A 19,501-nucleotide genomic window follows, 5' to 3' on the forward strand; every position below is an offset into this window, starting at 1 on the left:
CTTTTTTTTACCACTAGGAAACCCCGAGATGGCGTTTCTTCAAGGAATGACCTCGGCCAGTATAACCTTCCACGTCACCAGAGCCTGCGGTAGCGGAGAGGTGGTAGAGTGTGGATGCGCCCAAAGTAAAGGGCGTAAACACAGTAAGAATAGCGGCATAGAGGACTGGGCATGGGGTGGCTGCTCGGATAATATCCGCTACGGTATGTACTTCACAAGAGATTTCATCGATACGACGGACAACGGTGCAAGCGATAATTCCGGCGCCAACCTGATGATGCAACATAATTACGAGTCGGGTCTGAGGGTGAGATTTAATTTTATAATTTCCTTCTCAAAAAAAAAAGAGTTAGTGGCCTGCCGTCGATTTTCACAAAACTCTTCCTAACTTAAGACTAATCTTAAGACGTAGGACGAGTCCCAACCCTGCACTGTAGCATGCAGACCTTAAGATTAATCCTAAGTTGGGACGAGTTACTCGTCCTAACTCGAGATAAGACGAGTCCTTACTCTTTGTGAAATCGACGGCTGATGTTTTGACCCTATCTGAGTCTTTCTCTGCTTCGAGAAAGACTCTGCTAGGTAAGGTAAGGTCATGAGCTATTTTTTTCTCCATTTATGCCTTTTGGTTTGTCAGCAGTTTGCAATTTAATTCTATTTTCTCAAAAGTTTCTGGTGACTATTTAATCTTTCTGTTTGATTTTCTTAAATTTCTCCATATTGCATTGAAGTGCAAATAATTTGTTTGAATGATGTTTTTAAACTTGAAATATTTTCTGTATTTTTCTATATTTTGTACATTGAAATATGTTGCTTTTTTAAATATTTTGTACATTGAATTGTGTATTTTTTCCCATTTTTGTACATTGAATTGTGTATTTTTCTTTGTTTCTTATTGAAATGTGTATTTTTCTATATTTTTTACACGAATTGTTTATATTGAATTGCTTCTGACATGTTGGAATATTAACCATGCTTTATGTTTTTAAACTTGACATATTATTGTTTATTTTTTTAGGCATGTCCAGGCTGGGTTGGGGGACCACAGGCTGGGTGGGATTGCCCAGTCTGGGTGGAGGTGCCGAGGGTGGATGGGGTGCCCAGGCTGGGTTTGGGGACCACAGGCTGGGTGGGATTGCCCAGTCTGGGTGGAGGTGCCGAGGGTGGATGGGGTGCCCAGGCTGGGTTGGGGGACCACAGGCTGGGTGGGATTGCCCAGTCTGGGTGGAGGTGCCGAGGGTGGATGGGGTGCCCAGGCTGGGTTGGGGGACCACAGGCTGGGTGGGATTGCCCAGTCTGGGTGGAGGTGCCGAGGGTGGATGGGGTGCCCAGGCTGGGTTGGGGGACCACAGGCTGGGTGGGATTGCCCAGTCTGGGTGGAGGTGCCGAGGGTGGATGGGGTGCCCAGGCTGGGTTGGGGGACCACAGGCTGGGTGGGATTGCCCAGTCTGGGTGGAGGTGCCGAGGGTGGATGGAGTGCCCAGGCTGGGTTGGGGGACCACAGGCTGGGTGGGATTGCCCAGTCTGGGTGGAGGTGCCGAGGGTGGAGTGGGTGCCCAGGCTGGGTTGGGGGACCACAGGCTGGGTGGGATTGCCCAGTCTGGGTGGAGGTGCCCAGGCTGGGTTGGGGTGTCCAGGCTGGATGTGCTTAGCCTGGGTGGGAATGCCCAGCTTGGAAGGGGTGTAACATTATTCAGCTTTTTGAACAGTTATGTTTGAGATTACATCTTAGCCTCACTGAACATTGGCTTAAATACAAATTGGCCCTGAGATTTAAATAGACAACCTTACCAGCATTAGTTACCAATGCCTACAGTTCGCTTTCTTGTTGTTGAACCAATTTACAAACTCTGGTAACCATACCGACCCCCCCCCCCCCCAAGGCCGGGGGTCATTGTCCTGTATCTTACTGAGACTTCTCCATTAAACATTTTCCCATGGAGGACAAGACTCTGAGACAACGGAGAGGTATCCTTTCTTATCCAACATGTGAACATAATTCTTAATCCCATATAACGGAGACTCATTAATCTCCCGAGCCTATAGGATCATCTCGGTTGGATGATAAATCTACTTCCCCATCACAAGGTGGAGATTAAGGAAGTGGTTTGAGATAAAAGAATCTTATTGTCTTTTATGTCCCTGAGTTTTTAGGCGGTGCATGGATGGGTGACTGTAGAGTCCCCTTTCACATAACGCACCAATTCATATCTATTGTGATATTGACCTTGTGTTATATGATGTTTGACCTTTTGCTTGCTAGAAAAAACAAGATTGGATTGCTCCTAATGCTCTGTCATTATTTCATTTGTCCCATTGTTGCTTTTTGTTTTATATTAAGATGCTTTTTCCAGGGAAGTCCAATGTTTTCTTAAGACTATTTTGATTAAGTTGTTTAGTCAGTGACATCCCAATGACACCAATACACGTCCTCTGCTTGGACCAATGATTATTAGCTAGGCATGGGTTAAGTAGGCATGTCCAAACAATACAAAGAGTCTACTTAACACAGTTTCTTCGGAGACCATGTCTTGGTTTAAATTGTGCCATTTTTATGAAGTATTTTCATCAATGTGGTGATTAGATAAAAAAAGTCTGCTAAAGCTTGTAAGCTTTTGGAGCTTGTAAGCTTTAGCAGACTAAATACCATGTGTACTAGTTCAGTCCTTGTACTTAATGAAATATTCCTGCTTTTGTTTTCTTAGACAAAATATTATGCCTGAATTAAAGAGAAGTGCACTATTAGCAGCACTGTATGTAATTGCCATTCTCTGTTTGCTTAGCCATATTTTGAGTGACATGCTTCATAATGCGATTATCAATAAGATATTGTTATTGACACATGTCAGTTATTGTTACAATTCACAGCATGTTTATCCTTTGACAATGTCATGTTGACAAATCTTCAAACAAAGATTACAATTTATCTTTAAACACACAATTGCAACACAGTGTGATCAAGAATAAACTATAAATAAAAGTAAACTTGTGGGTACAGCCATGTAATAATTCTCTGTCATTGACACATTTGCAGTACTTTTTATATTTTTAAAATGCAGAAAATGCCATTTTGATGTTGGAAGCAGTGCATTTGTAGTTTGAACTTAAAAAATTATAGGTTGATTTTTGAAAGGAAAAAAATTACTTGTGCCTTTCTGAAGAAAAATATCGACAAACATTTTAAAAGGCAACGACCAGACAATGTGCAAACAGGTTGACATATCTTTCACTGAAAGTACTTCTAAATTTATCAGCAAAATCCTTTAGGAGACATTTAATTTATGGTGCAAATTGTTTGTACCACTTCCAGACAGTCACTGGAGTTCAAGCACTTATACTAGACAACTGTTGTACAAGTCAAGAATCTTGTTATTTGTGAGAACAATCTTGTAAAGAGTCTTGCTATTTTCTTGATACAATTGTCTGATCTTTATTTCTGTGCAAACAGGAACCTCTTCATTTGTCTGTATTGTTACAACCGAGTCTTAGAGAGAACTTCTACAAAGATTAATGATGGTGTTTCCTGTATCTTAGCTTCCTTTGAAGACTCTTTCCGACGTGTGAACCACTCCTCCTTCTGATGTGACGATGGTCATGAAATGAGAACAATGTAATGTTCTTTGAGCCAAGACGTCTCTTGCAATGGTTGATATTGAAGTCTGTCATCTTCAGTTTCCTCATCTTCTGCTTTAGATTTCAGCCTAGAAAGCCACACCCTCTATTATGATGTAATGAGTGGTATGGCCAAGCTGTGAAGAGCACCAAACTCAAGCTCCCGTGTTTCTGATCATCAGATTGTTGGTTCGAGTCCCAGTCCTGACACCTGTGTCTTTAAGCCAGACCCTTAACCATGATGCTTCGTCCTTGATGATGTAATGAGTGGTAAGGAGAGATGATTACTTCTCTTGGCAAAGAGTTTGACTCTGCAATTGTATGAATCTTTCATTGCTGTTATCTTTCCGGCCTGCAAATAAACTGCCCTCTTGTGATATAAAAATTTGATATTTCTGCTCATACTCATTCCTGACTTGACAGCATTTGGTCCATTCAGGGAGTGGTCAGTCCTTTTTCTGGTGATATTGATGGCAAGCTATTTGACTGATTAATATTGAAATTTTCCGGTGGCCTTTGTACTTATCTTTCTAGCAGTCTCGCCCTCTTCTTGTGATGAAAGAAAGTTCCAGATGAGCCTCCCTTCAGTCTTTCTTTACCTCACTTGTCGATCACATCCCCTCTTGTTGATTCGAGTGATGACGTAGAAAATCTAGAATCTGTTAAATATAGTCACCATCGTTAATTCTTGCCTTTAATCTGGAGGTGACAACAAAGGGATTAGGACCAGGTTCTGTTCCTTGAGGAACCTACACTGTAAAGGGTGTTTCTGTTTTGTGAGTGAACTCACGGGGTCTGCACTTTATTCCTTTCATCTAAGTGATGCTGGGTGATGGGGAGGGGGACCACACAAATTGTCTTTATTGGGCTAGAAAAGTCTTGAATCTGTTCCATATCACCATTCCTTCCCTTACTCTTTGTTTTTTAAGAGGCATCAATCTGGAGGCGACAACAAAGGAATTGGGACCAGGTACGGTTCCTTGGGGAACCTATACTGTAAAGGGTGCTTCTATTATTGAATGAGCTCATTGACTCAAAGGGTTCCAAAAGAAGTTTAGTTTGCCCATTCTTATTCTAACAATAATCAAAATGATTGTTTAGCAGACAGATTTTAAACATGGCCGAAGTTTTCTTGTGGGAATCAGTAAGTTCTAGTGGTGGTTGTGGGGGGGGGGGATTGGCGGAGGGGGCAGAATGAATGCACCTAGCACTAAAGAACCATCAAACTGAATCGACCCCCACTTGAGTTGTAACTGATACTGACTTGTAGAGGTTACTGGGAGCCATTGAGGGAACAATAGCACCTCTGCAGCACAGTACAGTCAATAGTCGGTACCCGGTAATCCTTCAAAAGAGAGTCAACTATGGCCAATAATAGGTAGCGTGGCACTACTCTGGTAATCCACTGGTTGTCTCTTTAAGTTAAGGCAATATTTTTCACTGGTAGCTTTTGTTTGGGGTTCTTGAGGAAGGATGAAGAAACCTGAGAAATGATGTAGAGCAAAAGGAGATTAAAGAATGGAATGTTTTCTGAATCAAACTCAATTGATGTTCATTTTAGACGGACCTGTCTGGTTTGTGGGTGTGCACTTTTTATCCTGTTTTCATAAGAAATGTTTTTCTGTTTGGATTAAAGGAATCAAAGCTCTGCTTTCCGCTGTAAATGTTCCTTAATCCTAAAAATCTAGGTAGCCATTTTGATGGCAGGGTACCAATGAGTGTGGGTTTTTTCACTGATGATGTTTCTCCTGATAAGTTTGAAGGTCTAGTCGCTGACTCAAAGGGGCGGCAGCGTTAAAAGATGATTAACAACGAAACAAACACATTATAATGACATTTAACGGTTACCCTCGTACAAACACAATTGCTGCCGATCTAATCTTGGGTACTTCAGCGGCCAGTGTTTTTCGCTCAGGAAACGTGGATTTGTTCAATTGTGGATGTTTCCCAAACACACACACCCAAGTTGACAGTCTTGCTTTGGGTGGGAGGGGGATGTCTGTTCTGGGGGAGGATCCAGTCTAAAAATATCTGATGCGAGGGGAAGCGGTCGGTAATTGCAGGATTAGGCTTTTGTGAAAACATATGTTTTGTCACTCAGCTTTTGTCTTCCTTCAACGCTGCACTTGGCTTTCGAAACATTCTATGAAAAAACGTCATAGTTGCCTGGAGGTGAGAGGCGATTATAAAGATCATAATGTGAAAATGATTCAGCAACATTTTGGAAAACATTTAACCTTTTGAAGGTCCGTGGTTGTGAATGTTTTGGCACAGGTTACAAAAAATTTAATCAGAATATCATCAAGGATCATTTGATGAAGTGAAAAAAATGCATTGTTTGAAAATCTTTTAGTGGTACTTTGAAAATTTCAAAGTTAAGAATCAAATTTCAAAGGTGGTTGTTTGTTTGAGAAAATGTTGCTACAATGTTAAGTTAGGTGAGGTTCGTGATAGCACCATGTGTAAATTGCTTTTGAGTAGTGGTTCTGAAAGAACTGGGCTTAATTCCATAGCGCTGCTAAGCACAAAAATTTGCTTAGCATGAAATTTCTTCCTTGATAAAAACAGGATTACCAACAGAATTTCCATGTGATTTTCAGGATAAGCAAACAACAGCTGAATACCAGTAACAAGCAGTATGCAACAAATTGAAATTTTGGTTGGTAATCCTGTTTTTATCAAAGAAGAAATTTCATGCTAAGCAAATTTGTCTACTTAGCAGCTCTATGAAATTGGGCCCTGGTGGTTGACAATGGTTTTTATATCGGGGGTTCTTAATGATGACAAGAATGTGAACTGAACAATGGGTATACGGTATATCGAAACAGGGAGCTCCGTAGGGGGTCCATGAAGATTTAGAGGTTTCTATGAATTAATGAAACCCTGAAACAACCTTATCCTGATCCACCTACCTGTAGGGCTTCAATTCCACAATATCATTTTATTCACTTGAACACCTCTGAAGAATTTGTGATTTCTGATCTTATTGGATGGCCATGATGGTGGATAATACAGCCCTGGTTTTAGACAGTGAGTCCATGTCAGTCCTTGTGGTGGATTCGGGTCTGATACGTAATGTCTCAAAATCCATGATGATATAAATTTGAGATATATCACAAGGGGCGACTGCTCATAGAAATAGCAGTCTAATTGGATGATTGGCAATTGGTGGTGTTTTGTTAGTGTCCGAGTGTTTGAGCCGTTTTTCTGGATTGTCCCTAGCGGTTTTCTCAATTGTCTGAAGTCCTTGTGGTCTACCAAGAGTTGAATGATGTTGACATAACAGGTTGTCTATTCAAAGCTTCCCTTTGAATGAATTCCTATTCCATTTTTCACTTTATTTAACTCCGCTTAACGGACCATCTGCAGCATTTAAGATGATCAATCATTTTGGAGGTTTTTTTCTCTTCATCTGAAGAAGGAAACATTCTTTGCTTTCTTGAGCTTTGCTTTCTTGAGATGACAGTGTTGTCGCGATACCCCTCTATTTATCCTGAGATGTGGACCTTGTTTGTGTCATCTTCAAGAATGGTGCAATTAACATGTGAAGAAAAGGCAGAGTTATTTTGATCTCAATGAATGACGTTTGAGACAGTGAGATTATCTTCACTGCATTCTGCAAACCAACATTTTTGTCGATACAAACCCTCAAACCATCTCATTTTTTCTGTTTTGGATTTAACAAAACTTAAACTGTGACTGTATAAAATACTTGCCATTCAATGTAGAAACAATAAATACAAGCCCAGCCGTCGATTTTACAAAACTCTTCCTAACTTAAGACTTATCTTTAGGACTTAGGACGAGTCCCAACCATGCACTGTAGCATGCAAACCTTAAGATTAATCCTAACTTAGGACGAGTTACTCGTCTTAACTCGTCTTAACTCGAGATAAGACGAGTCCTAACTCTTTGTGAAATCGACGGCAGAACATGGACATGCAAGCAGTCCATTGAAAGACAGTTGTCATCTTAAAGTTGATGAAAACCAGTCGATACTTTTCTTTTGAAAGTACAGAAAAAAACCCAAATTGAATGGCTTGGTATGAAAAAGGCACGGCTCTTACATCCAATTGTTGAAAAGTTGCAACATTGTTGCCAAATTGTTTATTGTAAACAAATTTCCAATTATAAACAGTCCGGTGCAATTAAATTTAAATTGCTTTTTAGGTTTTGTTGGGTTTGGAGATAAATTGTAGCGATAAACCATTAGGACTTGGGTTCCTCAAGGTTGCGGCGACTTCAAACAGAACGCTATATTTTTCGCATACAATTAATAACTATGGACAGGTCGTTTGATACCTTCATTTCAATTGGACAGGACATCTGGTGTTCTGGTTAAATAATAATATTAGTTTGTATATTGAGATGTTTTTTTATGCTTAATTTTCAAAAGTAAAAAAGGTGCCTGCAAAGAAAAGAAATCCTGGTGTAAAACCCACAAATAAAAAGACAACAATCCTGTCTTTGCTAACCCATGTTTCCTGTTCGGCCTTTTTCTTACATACAGTCTCTATCTTCAAGTAAACCTGAATCCTCAATAAAAATTGGTCAATCCATAGCAACAAGAGTGTGATAAAAGCATATATTGCACGGCACATATAAAACCCTGTTGTATCGAACAGTTCTTTTTCTGAATATTTCACAGAAGATGAATTTCTTTTGACAGTACGTAATACCCCCCGCCCCCCCCCCCCCCAAAAAAAAAAACCCCAAAACCAAAACGGTCTTCCTCCCATATCCAACTCAGCTGTAGGTTCCTGTATTCCACTTGTAATTTGGTTGGAAAATATTCATAAATTCCTTGTGTAATTTATTAGTTTATTAGAGAAAATGACCTGAAATATACTGTGATGGGCCTAGTTTAAGGGAATGTTTTACCTCTACCAAAAATGTTACAGAAACATGCAGTGCACCTGTACATGATTAGGGTCAATAGGTGGCAGTGATGGGGGAGAGGGGAGTGGGTTAGGGTGCCTCAAGGGTCACTCCTGTGGTGCTATAACCATGGAGGAAGGAATAGAAGGAGCTCGAACGAAGTCGAACCTGCGGTACCGCGGTCGTTTAACAACACCTCGTAATCACCGACATACCTTATACAGACAATGGGCGACCTGGCGTATGTGAGTTTGCGCGTGCACACTTGGTTCTTCACTCAACCATGGTGTCGTATGTCGTATGGATATAATACAGAAAAACAACTTTTTTGAGACCTGATAAAAATTGTGTACACTTGTGCTCACCAAATCGAAAAACACAATTGAATACCAACCACCCTCGTGTGCTAATACCCAAATTTTGAACCACCGCTAGTGACCGGAAAGTAAAAAAAAATGAAAAAATATGCCATGATGTTTCAGTGAAACACCACAAACTGTAAATGAAAACGTGTATATTCACAATTCTTGTCTCCAATGATTCAACTTTACACGCAGGCAAGAGCGCAGACTGGCGGTACCGCACGTTCTGTACAAAGAGATCTAATCCTGCTCGTTAATCGGCCGTCCAGCTGGAGGTCTCCTATCTTTTTCCACTGGTTATAGACGGGGGCATTCTTTTGTTACTCTGCGGTTTTGCGGGTCGTTCGAGCTCCTTCTATTCCTTCCTCCATGCTATAACCTACACCTCTTCAGTGGGTAGTACTAAGGGGTGCTAGATAAACACCCAATGAAAACTCTCATGATAAATTGACACTTTGCTCCGGTGTAACTTCCCTCATTCTAGTTTAAAGCCATTGGACACGTTCGGTTAACAGTATTGTCCAAGTCCCACACTTCGTGTATCACAACTTATATACAAAACGACAAACCTGTGAAAATTTAGGCTCAATCGGTCATCGGAGTCGGGAGAAAATAACGGGAAAACCCACTCTTGTTTCCGCGCGTTTCGCCGTGTCATGACATGTGTTTAAAATAAATCCGTAATTCTCGCTAACGAGAATTTATATTGTTTTACCGTTTTCTCAAAAAGTAAAGCATTTCATGGACTAATATTTCAAGAGAAGTCTTTCACCATTACCTTCTGTAAACCCTGTAAATTATTTGTAAATCTGTGAACTTTTTTTTTTTTTTTCTGTACCGAAAGGTTCCAATGGCTTTAAAACTAGTTTTAGATCCTAGCATCCTAACAGGTTGTTATAGCATCCTCTCCACCTGATTGCTGATGATCATGAGACTAGTCAAACAGGACTCCTGTTTCTTCTGATTATGGTATCAAAAGTTGTTAACCTTACAGAAGTAGTGACAACCGTTGATTTTGGATTTCAGCAACATTTTTATGATTTTGTGTTGTCTTCATCAGAGTTTTGTCATTCAGTGAATTAGACTGAAAACTTATTAAGTGATTTTGTTTACTTTATTGCAACCTTTCTTCTACCAAATGTATACAATTGATTGCAGGGGTTCTTTGCTTTATTTTAGCACAGGTCCCTATAGTGAAACCTTATAAATTGTATGTTCTTCGGACAGTTCAAACAGTGCTGTTCTTTTCCAAGAGGAGAAGTTCTGTAACATTGTGCAACCAGGCTCAATTTCAGCAAGAGACCCTTGTATTGCTAAATTGCTCTCGTGTGAATTGAAAGGCTCTTATAAAGATGACTTCCTGTGTTATTTTGAATCCAATACTAAAACGCCTTCCATCCAGTCGCGTGTTGGGCTGCTCAATATTCTCTCTGTATTAATCAATCACTTCTTAGTCTCGTCAACCTTTCAGATCTTCAGTTGCTCATTTCATTCGTGTAGGATCTCAACAGTTGTTTCTAGTCACGTAATGGGTGTATAATTAGACAACAACAACAACTGTTCTTCTACTTACCTGTTGTCAGGCTGTAGATGTAGAGGGATTACTTATTGTCGCCAGGTTAATTTGCGATTCATCATCTCACCCGACAATATGGCGCCAACGAGAAAAATACTTTTTATTTTGATTTCATCATCTGCTTGGAGACTTGTTTGCTGTTTATGTGAAGTTTGTACAATGTTTTTGTGGATGGAATTAGAGGGGTTAACTCAGGTTGAGAATGTTTAGATTTGTAACTGAATTCAGACCTTTTTATATGTGACCTTGGTTTGCAGTAGTTGTTTTTTTTCTTCTTAAGAAATCACACTCTTTGATCTACATGGCACTTCAACCTTCTGCTGAGTTTGCATATAACAATTTTCCTTGGAGCTGAGAAGTCCAAAGCTCAAAAAATTTTGTTTTTTGTTAAATGTTGGGCATGACTGTTAATAGTTTGTAGCCAGAAGTGCTTGAATGCATGGATTTCCATTTTCATGCAGTAGATTCCTTTATTGATTTATAAACGGCATAATACATTCAAACTCTGTTTTATTAAAGGCAGTGGACACTATTGGTAATTACTCAAAATAATTATCAGCGTAAAACCTTACTTGGAAATGAGTAATGGGGAGAGGTTGATAGTATAAAACATTGTGAGAAACGGCTCCCTCTGAAGTGACGTAGTTTTTGAGAAAGAGGTAATTTTTCACAAATTTGATTTTGAGACCTCAAGTTTAGAATTTGAGGTCTCGAAATCAACCATCTAAACGCACACAATTTCAGGTGACAAAGGTTATTTTTCTTTCATCATTATCTCCCAACTTCGATGACCGATTGAGCTCAAATTTTCACAGGTTTGTTATTTTATGCATATGTTGAGATACAGCAAGTGAGAATACTGGTCTTTGACAATAACCAATAATGTCCATTGTCTTTAAAACACAGTTGTTCACATTAGTTACATCTGGCCTCTAGCAGCATGCAGACTTTCATTATTTCTTTCTGTCTCCACCCATCAGCATCGATGTACAGGATATTTTCTTGGAACAAGTCAAAACCGTGCAAATAATTGTTCTAAACTTGCTTACTTTTGTAGAAAATCACCTTTTGCAATCCATCAACAACTTCTGGCCTAATGAGAGTTTCTGTTGGCACGCAATGATCATCTCTTCTTGAAACAAGTGAAACCTTTAAAAACAACTCCATTGTTTCCAAAGTTATTTACTCTTGTGCCTTAGTAGGAATCCCCCTTTATCAACCATCAACAGTTTCTATCCTAATGAGTTTAGAAGGCAAAGTGTCTGAGCTTTATCACTTATTAACGAGGTAATTTGAAAGACTTTTACATCTGGCAAAGTGTGGCCGTAGTCATCTGCCCAATTAGACGTCATTTCCTTTGAAATTATAGTCTCAGACAAATAAAGTTCCTTCTAGAGTGATAAACAGGTATCTGACCATCTCCCTCAGGAAATATTAAGTCAGAGGTTATTATATGGGGGCCAACAGAGTCAAATTGACAAAGTCTGGAAGAAACTTTTGAAAAATCATTGATTTTTAAACTTCAGCAGATGCCCATAAAACAAAATTTCTTGAAAAAAGGGAAAAATCACTGCTGAAACTAAACTCCTCTTCTTTAAGTACCCATTAGCTAATTAAGAAACTCGTTTTTATCCTTGAAAATAAGGTGCATTTTCAGAGATTCCTTGTTTATTAGTGTTTCTGTTAAGTGACGTTCATAGAGGGGCCTGATACACCAAAATGAAGTTGACTCACCCTAGGTCCACTAGCCTCCTAGTTTCTGCTTACTGTCAACTCCATCTGACAGACTCAATGGGGTTTAACCAATAACCATCTAGTCTCAAAAGTAAGATGAACTATTACAACTGACAGACTTGGCAGACAGATCGTACCCTCTTAAGACCTGGCCAGCCACCTGTCTTGACTAGTTGACCCTCGCTGACCCCGACGGAGATAATTCATTCCCAATTAAGACGTTTCCTCTGTTCATACCTTATGATTTGTCATGTATTAAAAGAAACACTTGTTAGGTTGGCTTAACAAGTTCCCGTTTGTATAATTTACCTGACCACTGCCCATTGGGGGATCGAGTTTTGAGCTGTCTGACATGCAAGGAAGCATGGATGAAGGTGGTTTGGCGAGGGGCTCAAACTAGGGGCTCAAACTAGAGGCCAAAGAGTGATTCATGGACCGAGTCTTTTCTTCAAAGATTCAAATATTCTTAAAGATTTCTACAACTTCAGGTGGTTTTGGAAGGAGATGGTTAGGAAGGGGGCGGGGGAAAAGATGGGAGGTGGGGGTGGAGTGGATGAGGAGACGATAATTTAATAATAATAAATGTACAACATTTCTCTGTATTATTGAAGGTAAATGTTCTCGAAGACTGAATAGGTTGTGGTCAAAACTGGGGGACATTCCTCATTTCCACGTTTGTCCATACAAATAACCACCTTTTATTGCTTCTTTTTATTCCCTCTTCCCAATTTCAAATTGTGTACTTTATAGCCAACCTACAGGCATAACATGATAATAAAAGTATTTAAGGTTAATGTTATTGAGTCAGTTCACCAGTAGAGTAAACACAACAACAAAAATATGTAGGCCTATCAGTTAAAAACTTACAGCCTTTTTCAGAATCAGGACTTTGGCTGCGGCTTGGCCTGTCTGAAGCCCCATACTGAAAGCACACATTTCCATTAAACTATTAGAGCCCTAGCCAGAGTCTAAGCCCAAAGCCGTGGCTTGGAAAATGCTCTAGGTGTCCTGGCATACTAATATTTTGAATACCTACGTCGCGTTTTTAGTTTTAGAAGGATGTAGTCATCTTGGTCACTGTCTGGTTATAAGAAGTGAAAATGTACTTTTAATTTCAATTTTTTTTTGTAAAAAAAAAAAAAAAAGATGCAAATAATAGTTGATGGCCTGACGTTCCGACCCTAGCAGAGTCTTTCTCAAAGGCTTAAAAAAAAAAAAAAACTAAAAAAGATCTATACAATTTCCCTTTGAATTATTTCTGTATCATTGAATTTTTGACTCTTGTAACAATTCTTTCTCTCTATCTCTATAAGTGATCTTAGATGAGATTAAAGAGAATATTGATGTAATCTTCGGTTTTGTTTGAATTTCACCCCCAGACTATCGACACCAACATGCAAGTCAAATGTAAATGCCACGGCGTGTCTGGCTCCTGCACTTCAAAAGTCTGCTGGAACACAATGCCCAAACTCAACGAGATTGGAAAAATTGTTTTTGAGCGCTACACGGAGTCTAAGTTCATGGTGTACTCGAGGAAACGCCGCCGGCTACGTCCGAGCAAGGATCAGCCCAAGAAGCCTTCTAACCTCGAGTTAGTCTACCTCCAGAGGGCCATGGATTACTGTGAACCAAACAAGAAACATGGATCTGTAGGGACCCATGGTAGACTCTGCAATAAGACCAGCCTAGAGGAAGACGGCTGTCCGTTACTCTGCTGCGGTAGGGGTTACCAGACTATGGTGCGTACATCTAAAGGAAACTGTAACTGCAGATTTGAGTGGTGCTGCGAAGTAGTGTGTGAAACCTGCAAAAAGAGCGAAGAACTCCATATTTGTAACTGATGAGCTCCTACTGACTGAAATTGACATGGATTGATACAGCACGTATATCCTCAACAGCTTTATAATGTAACTCTGTGACGACTGATTGGAGAAAATGGGAATGAAGAGGTGGCGGAAAAAGATATCTTTGAGATATCAATAAACAGATACTTTCTACTGCAGTAATTCAGCATGCACTTTATACAAGTGATTGGATGATAAGGTTGGGGCTGCTATTACATTATAACTCCCTATGGGCACTCGGATTGAATGATGCTGTGTTTGAGTGGAGAAAAAAAAAACCTCCAGTCAAATCAAGAATTTCCCTTTTGCAGTGTGGAAGTTAGTCTCCAATTTTAATTCAATTTTAGGTGTTAAGGCCTAAGACTCCATAATATGTAAAACGTGACAACAACTGCTGGAAACTAATGCAAGATGAGTGAGACTTTCTTAAAAAGTGGTCTAAAATAAACATAATTATGTGCCTTCTAATCAAGTTTCATCAACTTTGAACACAAAAAAACAAGGTAATAGGAAATCTATTTTTATGAGACTTTTGATAGAGTGTTTATGAGAGAAATAGATGCAAAGAGAAGGCATTGCATTTCACCCCAACGTAGGGCTGAAATATTTCTGAATATATATTAATTTGTATTAATGTTGTCTGATTTGGAGGTGACTTGCAGCTTTGTTGTCTTTACCAATTCAAAGCTTAATAGAAGTAACCAATCACAAGTCATTACCACCAGTGACTCATCAGCATGTGACTGTCCTGATCCAATCAAAATATAGCAAAGTGTCAATGCTACAATCATGCGTTGGGGGATCACATTTCAAGACAGCCCTTTACGCACATTCATGCTCCAGCTACAAAATGTGCATCGCGTAAAATACTCCCCATATGTAGTGTCTGTGAAGGGGTTGCCTAAGGGGCGTGGCTACATCCCATGGCAGGGAGGTTGCAATGGGTCATTAACCGAGAACATTACTAAACAATGATGACGAAGATCAGTTTTCTCCCCTGGTGTGTTTTCTGCTGACTCAGTGAATATAATAAACTTTAAACCTCCCTGTATACCATCCTATAGACAGTGGCGTTGTCTTGCGTAGTCCTAGGTGAATAAAACAACAGACTGAAACATCGAAAAGTTGTTCAACCATTTTTCCTGTCATTTTTAAGCTGTCATTCTTAAAAAGGTTACCGGTACTGTGAAACAAACGCAACAGCATTTTTGTTGTAGAGGATTTTCGTTAGTGAGAGTTAAGTTCATCAGGGTACAGTAGCAGAATAACTTTTATGATATTTACTTTTTTTGTTTGGTATATTTGAGGGTTGTATGGTATCAAATGTTTTTTTGTTTTACTTCTGAAAATATTATGTTTTATATAGGACTTTATAGCCTTTTGAAAAAAATTGTTAGATTAAATATCAAGACTTTATAAAAGTAACTTGGCACAGTATTTACACCAAAATGGATTGAAGATATTTTGGTTGGGAATATTTTAGCAAACGATGGTCTGTACCTTAAAATATAGTCTTGGTCATTTTTATACTTTGATGTTTTTTTAAGGAAACTTTAATAAATCTTGGGAAGGACAATTTCTTACAGAATGATCAGTAACAGTTATAGCTTCCCCTCCCCAAATACTCTTGACTTATAAAAGGATTCTGCTTGATGAAATAATGAATTTATTATGGAATTTGCAAGAAGTCATTATGGTATAATTATTCAACTGTAATACAGAGTTCGTCTCAAAGACTACAGGCCTATTAAAGCCTTAGAGAATATCCCTGTGTACAGTGCTTTATACACATCCAGTGTAAGTGTACAAATAAATTATATTCTTTATCCCCCGATGCAAAACTAACATCTATTAAATCATTACGGTACCCGCTGCTATATAACACGGAAGGATTTGAACTCCCTCCAGCCATCGAGCAAGCTCAGTGGTCCGGTGGGTAAGACAGGCAAAACTAACATCTAGTAAACTCCGAGAGGGTTGAAACTGTAGTATATTTAAAGCTAAATTGGCTTATAAAAACCACAGGTCAATTTGTTTGGTCAGTTTGTAACAACTTTGCAAAAGTTTGCAAAAAAGTTTTTTTTTTTTTTTTTAAAGAAATGTTCAGCCTAATTTTAACAACCTCTTGGAAGCCCTTTTGGCCTTCAGCCCTTTAAAAAAAAAAAAAAGATAATCCCTTCCTGTAAGATTATCCCTCCCTTTAAGATAATCTCTTCCGAGATACATCTCTTCTTCGAGGATAATCTTCATGTGGTGTGGAATACAGACTACTGACCAAGTTGATCTAGAAGGAATTTAGTTGAGAACTTGCATTACTAACAGTTAACAGAATGTTCAGCCCAATTGAAAAATCTTTAATCCAATTGAAAATATCAAGACCAATTGAAAATCTCCAGTCTAATAGAAAATCTCTGGTCCAACTGAAAATCTCAAGGCCAATTAAAGATTCTCACTCCAACTAAAAATGTCCAGTGATTTTTTTTTTAAATAAAACTTTGAGTTAATGGTAGCCTATATGGTGATCTGTATTTGTTTTTTACATTCTTTAAAATGTGACTTGCTAGAAATGTGTTTTGGCATATGTTTTAATATGGGCACTCCTTGATGAAAATTATTATACGGTTGTTTGTTCTTGTCGAACAAATTGCTTTCTTTCAAAGTTGAACGAACCTTTTGGTGGTTTTAAGATTAACTCATTTTCGTTATCCCACTAACTGGTTCTGATAGTAAACATTCATTCCCCGATAGTTTAACCCTATTTCAATACTGTATTCAACCATAGGCGTCTCTCACATACTTGTATATAGGTATAAAAAATATGTATTTTATTTTATGATTGGTATTCATTATACAAATTAAATTGTTAAAAATATTGTAAATATAATGAATATTTGTCAAGCATGTATAAAAAATGGGTTGCTGTAGAGATGCATGGATTCTGATTTCAGAAATTGCGTTTGTGGTCCCTTGACATTTCAGAATAAATTTGTAAATTGTAAAGTCATTTGTAAAACCACACTGATATTAATTATGCTAATCTCATGCAAATGAGCTCATGAATAGTAATTTATACTTGCATGTGATAAGCTACATAGCTGCTGATTGGTCGACAATATAAAAGCTGAATGTTGATTTTGAAATGGGTGTTTTCAGAACTTCTGCTGGTGCATGAAAAAAAAAAGTAATGCTCATGCCTAGTATCCTCAAAGAAAATCAACACCTTTTCTCTGCTTAAATAAGCAATCCACTGGATTTCCTCTCAAAACTGACTTTGCGCAATTTGAAACATTAAAACGACAAGGGATAATTGGGGATATTTATTTAGAGCATTTTTGTAATGCACTCAATTTTAAGTAAATCAATCCTTAATCCATACCTTATCTCATTTGATCCACATGCAGTTGTTGATCCATCAGGCTTAACATATTAACGATCCACTTGAAAATTGTTGATCAGCTAATCAGCTAAAAGATACTATCCACTCATCAAAAACTGACATCCTCAAAAAGTAAAAGTTATTTGAATTTTATCAGACAAGACCAGTTTTGAAATATTTGTTGACTGACACAAGGTATAAGTTCATGCATTTCTGTAAATATACGCTTTATGTAACTATTTAAGTATTATCATTAATCAATATATGTAGGTATGGCAAGAGCATCCCAAGTATTACCCTTATATTCCGCAACTATTTTGGACTATATTGAACCGGCTGCTAATGTACATTCTTGCCTAGAAAGCCTTTACTATGATTGATGCCCAAATGGAGTGCTATTAATGCAAAAGATATGTAAAATTTTGAAATAGCATTTATTGTTAAGATGACATTGTTATGGGCGAATAATACAATAAATTAATGCTACATCTTTAAAGATATTGTGATTGTTTCAAGCAAGTTATTCTTGATTAAATTGGATTAATTGGATTATCTCTCTCTGACAGTTTTACAGGCTTTTAGAAGGACTTGCATTCAGATGTTCCATGAAGGAGCAGGGCGCCAGCTGCTTAGAGCGAAAGTTTGGAAGGGAACCATTCGCAATTAGATAACCAACTTGTTATCAATTAGATAATAACAGTGTATGATATTTTGGCTGGTAACCTGTTTCTACTAAGCGAGATTGATCTATGCTTACCCACTCTATGACATTGGCCCTAGGTTGAATGTTCAGTTTGTAAACAGATCTGGCTGAAGACTTGCACTGAAGCAGCCATTTTTGGACATCATTTGGAAGCCCTCCAAAAAAAGCTGTCTGAGTCCTAGCCATCAGAGCTAACATCAGAGAGTTAAAGGAACATTACAGAATTGGTTTAGCTAACAAAATAGTTGCTGACAGTGTAAGCACTTTATGTAATCCACCATAAACATAAACTGACAAACCTTTAGAAGTTTGAGATCGATCGGCCATCTCGGTCACGAGAAACTAGTGAAAACCCGAATACACATTTTGCATGACATGGATGCAAACAAAAATGAATGAAGCGCTCACTGAGCAATAAACTCCAAGTGCGAAATGAGATTATTTATTTCTCATCAATTTCAGACAGAAATATTTCAAGGGATGTTTTTTATTATCATAATTTTTAGACCTTGTAAGTTTGATGTAAATCTGTGATCTTCTGTACTTTTCCTGTAAGTGTTGTCCAATCATTGAAAATGTGAGTGACATAATGTGAGAGTTTGGACAAGTTAGACTTCACTTCTTTGAACAGATGGGGCTTTAGATAAGAATTAGCAACAATGATTCAGAGAAACAAGTTTAAATATATACACGATGATAGAATGAAGTTCCGCTGAATGCTGTCATCTTGGAGAAGACTTTAATTACTTCAAATTAAAGTTCAAGAAAGAATGCAATGTACTTAGATGTCTTACATTCATTGCGTTTGAAGTCTTGAAAATGTGACCGATAAACATTTCTATCATTGAAAACAGATTGAGTTTTGCATTTATAATCAGTCAACATACTTCAAAACCCTACAGACTCTACGAGCAGGGGCTGCACTTTGTACACAAGCCACAGTGTAATTTTAATGTCAGCTCCACAAATTTGTTTAGCTAGAGACATTTTTTTCACATGATTTAATAGTTTGGTCGCAGGTAAATTTACAAACCTCGGGGCATTTGTCAAGACTAATGATCGGTCTTGTTGAGTGTACTCTGCGGCTGCATTTGATGCATTAATTCTTAGATGGAAAGGAGAGACTTCAAGTCTAGTGAGAGTTAAGGAAGAGATGGAATTTCCTTGTTTGGTTGAGGCGGCAAGGGACCTATTTGTAGGATGAGATTTCTCATTCAGTGTAAACTGGGTCACAGTGTCGCACATTGGCCCATGTAGTTTAAGTACAATTTTCAAAGACTTGGTGAAATTTGACAACAGATTTTTCATATTGAATTAGGTCACCTTAACCAAACCAAGCCATCTTAAAATAGATTCGCTTGCCATTTTCTGTTTAAGTAAGATTGAAACTCATTGCATGGTGGAAGTATAACTAAG

General features: G+C 38.4%; 1 protein-coding gene across 1 annotated transcript; it reads left to right on the forward strand.

Moving 5' to 3' along the window:
* Positions 1-23: 23 nt before the first annotated feature.
* Positions 24-17,480, forward strand: LOC117295980 (protein Wnt-7b-like). The gene is made up of 2 exons (XM_033778808.1): positions 24-307; positions 13,542-17,480. The coding sequence occupies exons 1-2, from the start codon at positions 29-31 to the stop codon at positions 14,001-14,003; spliced, it is 741 nt and encodes a 246-aa protein (XP_033634699.1). The 5' UTR covers positions 24-28; the 3' UTR covers positions 14,004-17,480.
* The last annotated feature ends 2,021 nt before the right edge of the window (positions 17,481-19,501 follow it).

This window comes from Asterias rubens, chromosome 10, assembly GCF_902459465.1.
Source record: "Asterias rubens chromosome 10, eAstRub1.3, whole genome shotgun sequence".
Classification (NCBI taxonomy): domain Eukaryota; kingdom Metazoa; phylum Echinodermata; class Asteroidea; order Forcipulatida; family Asteriidae; genus Asterias; species Asterias rubens.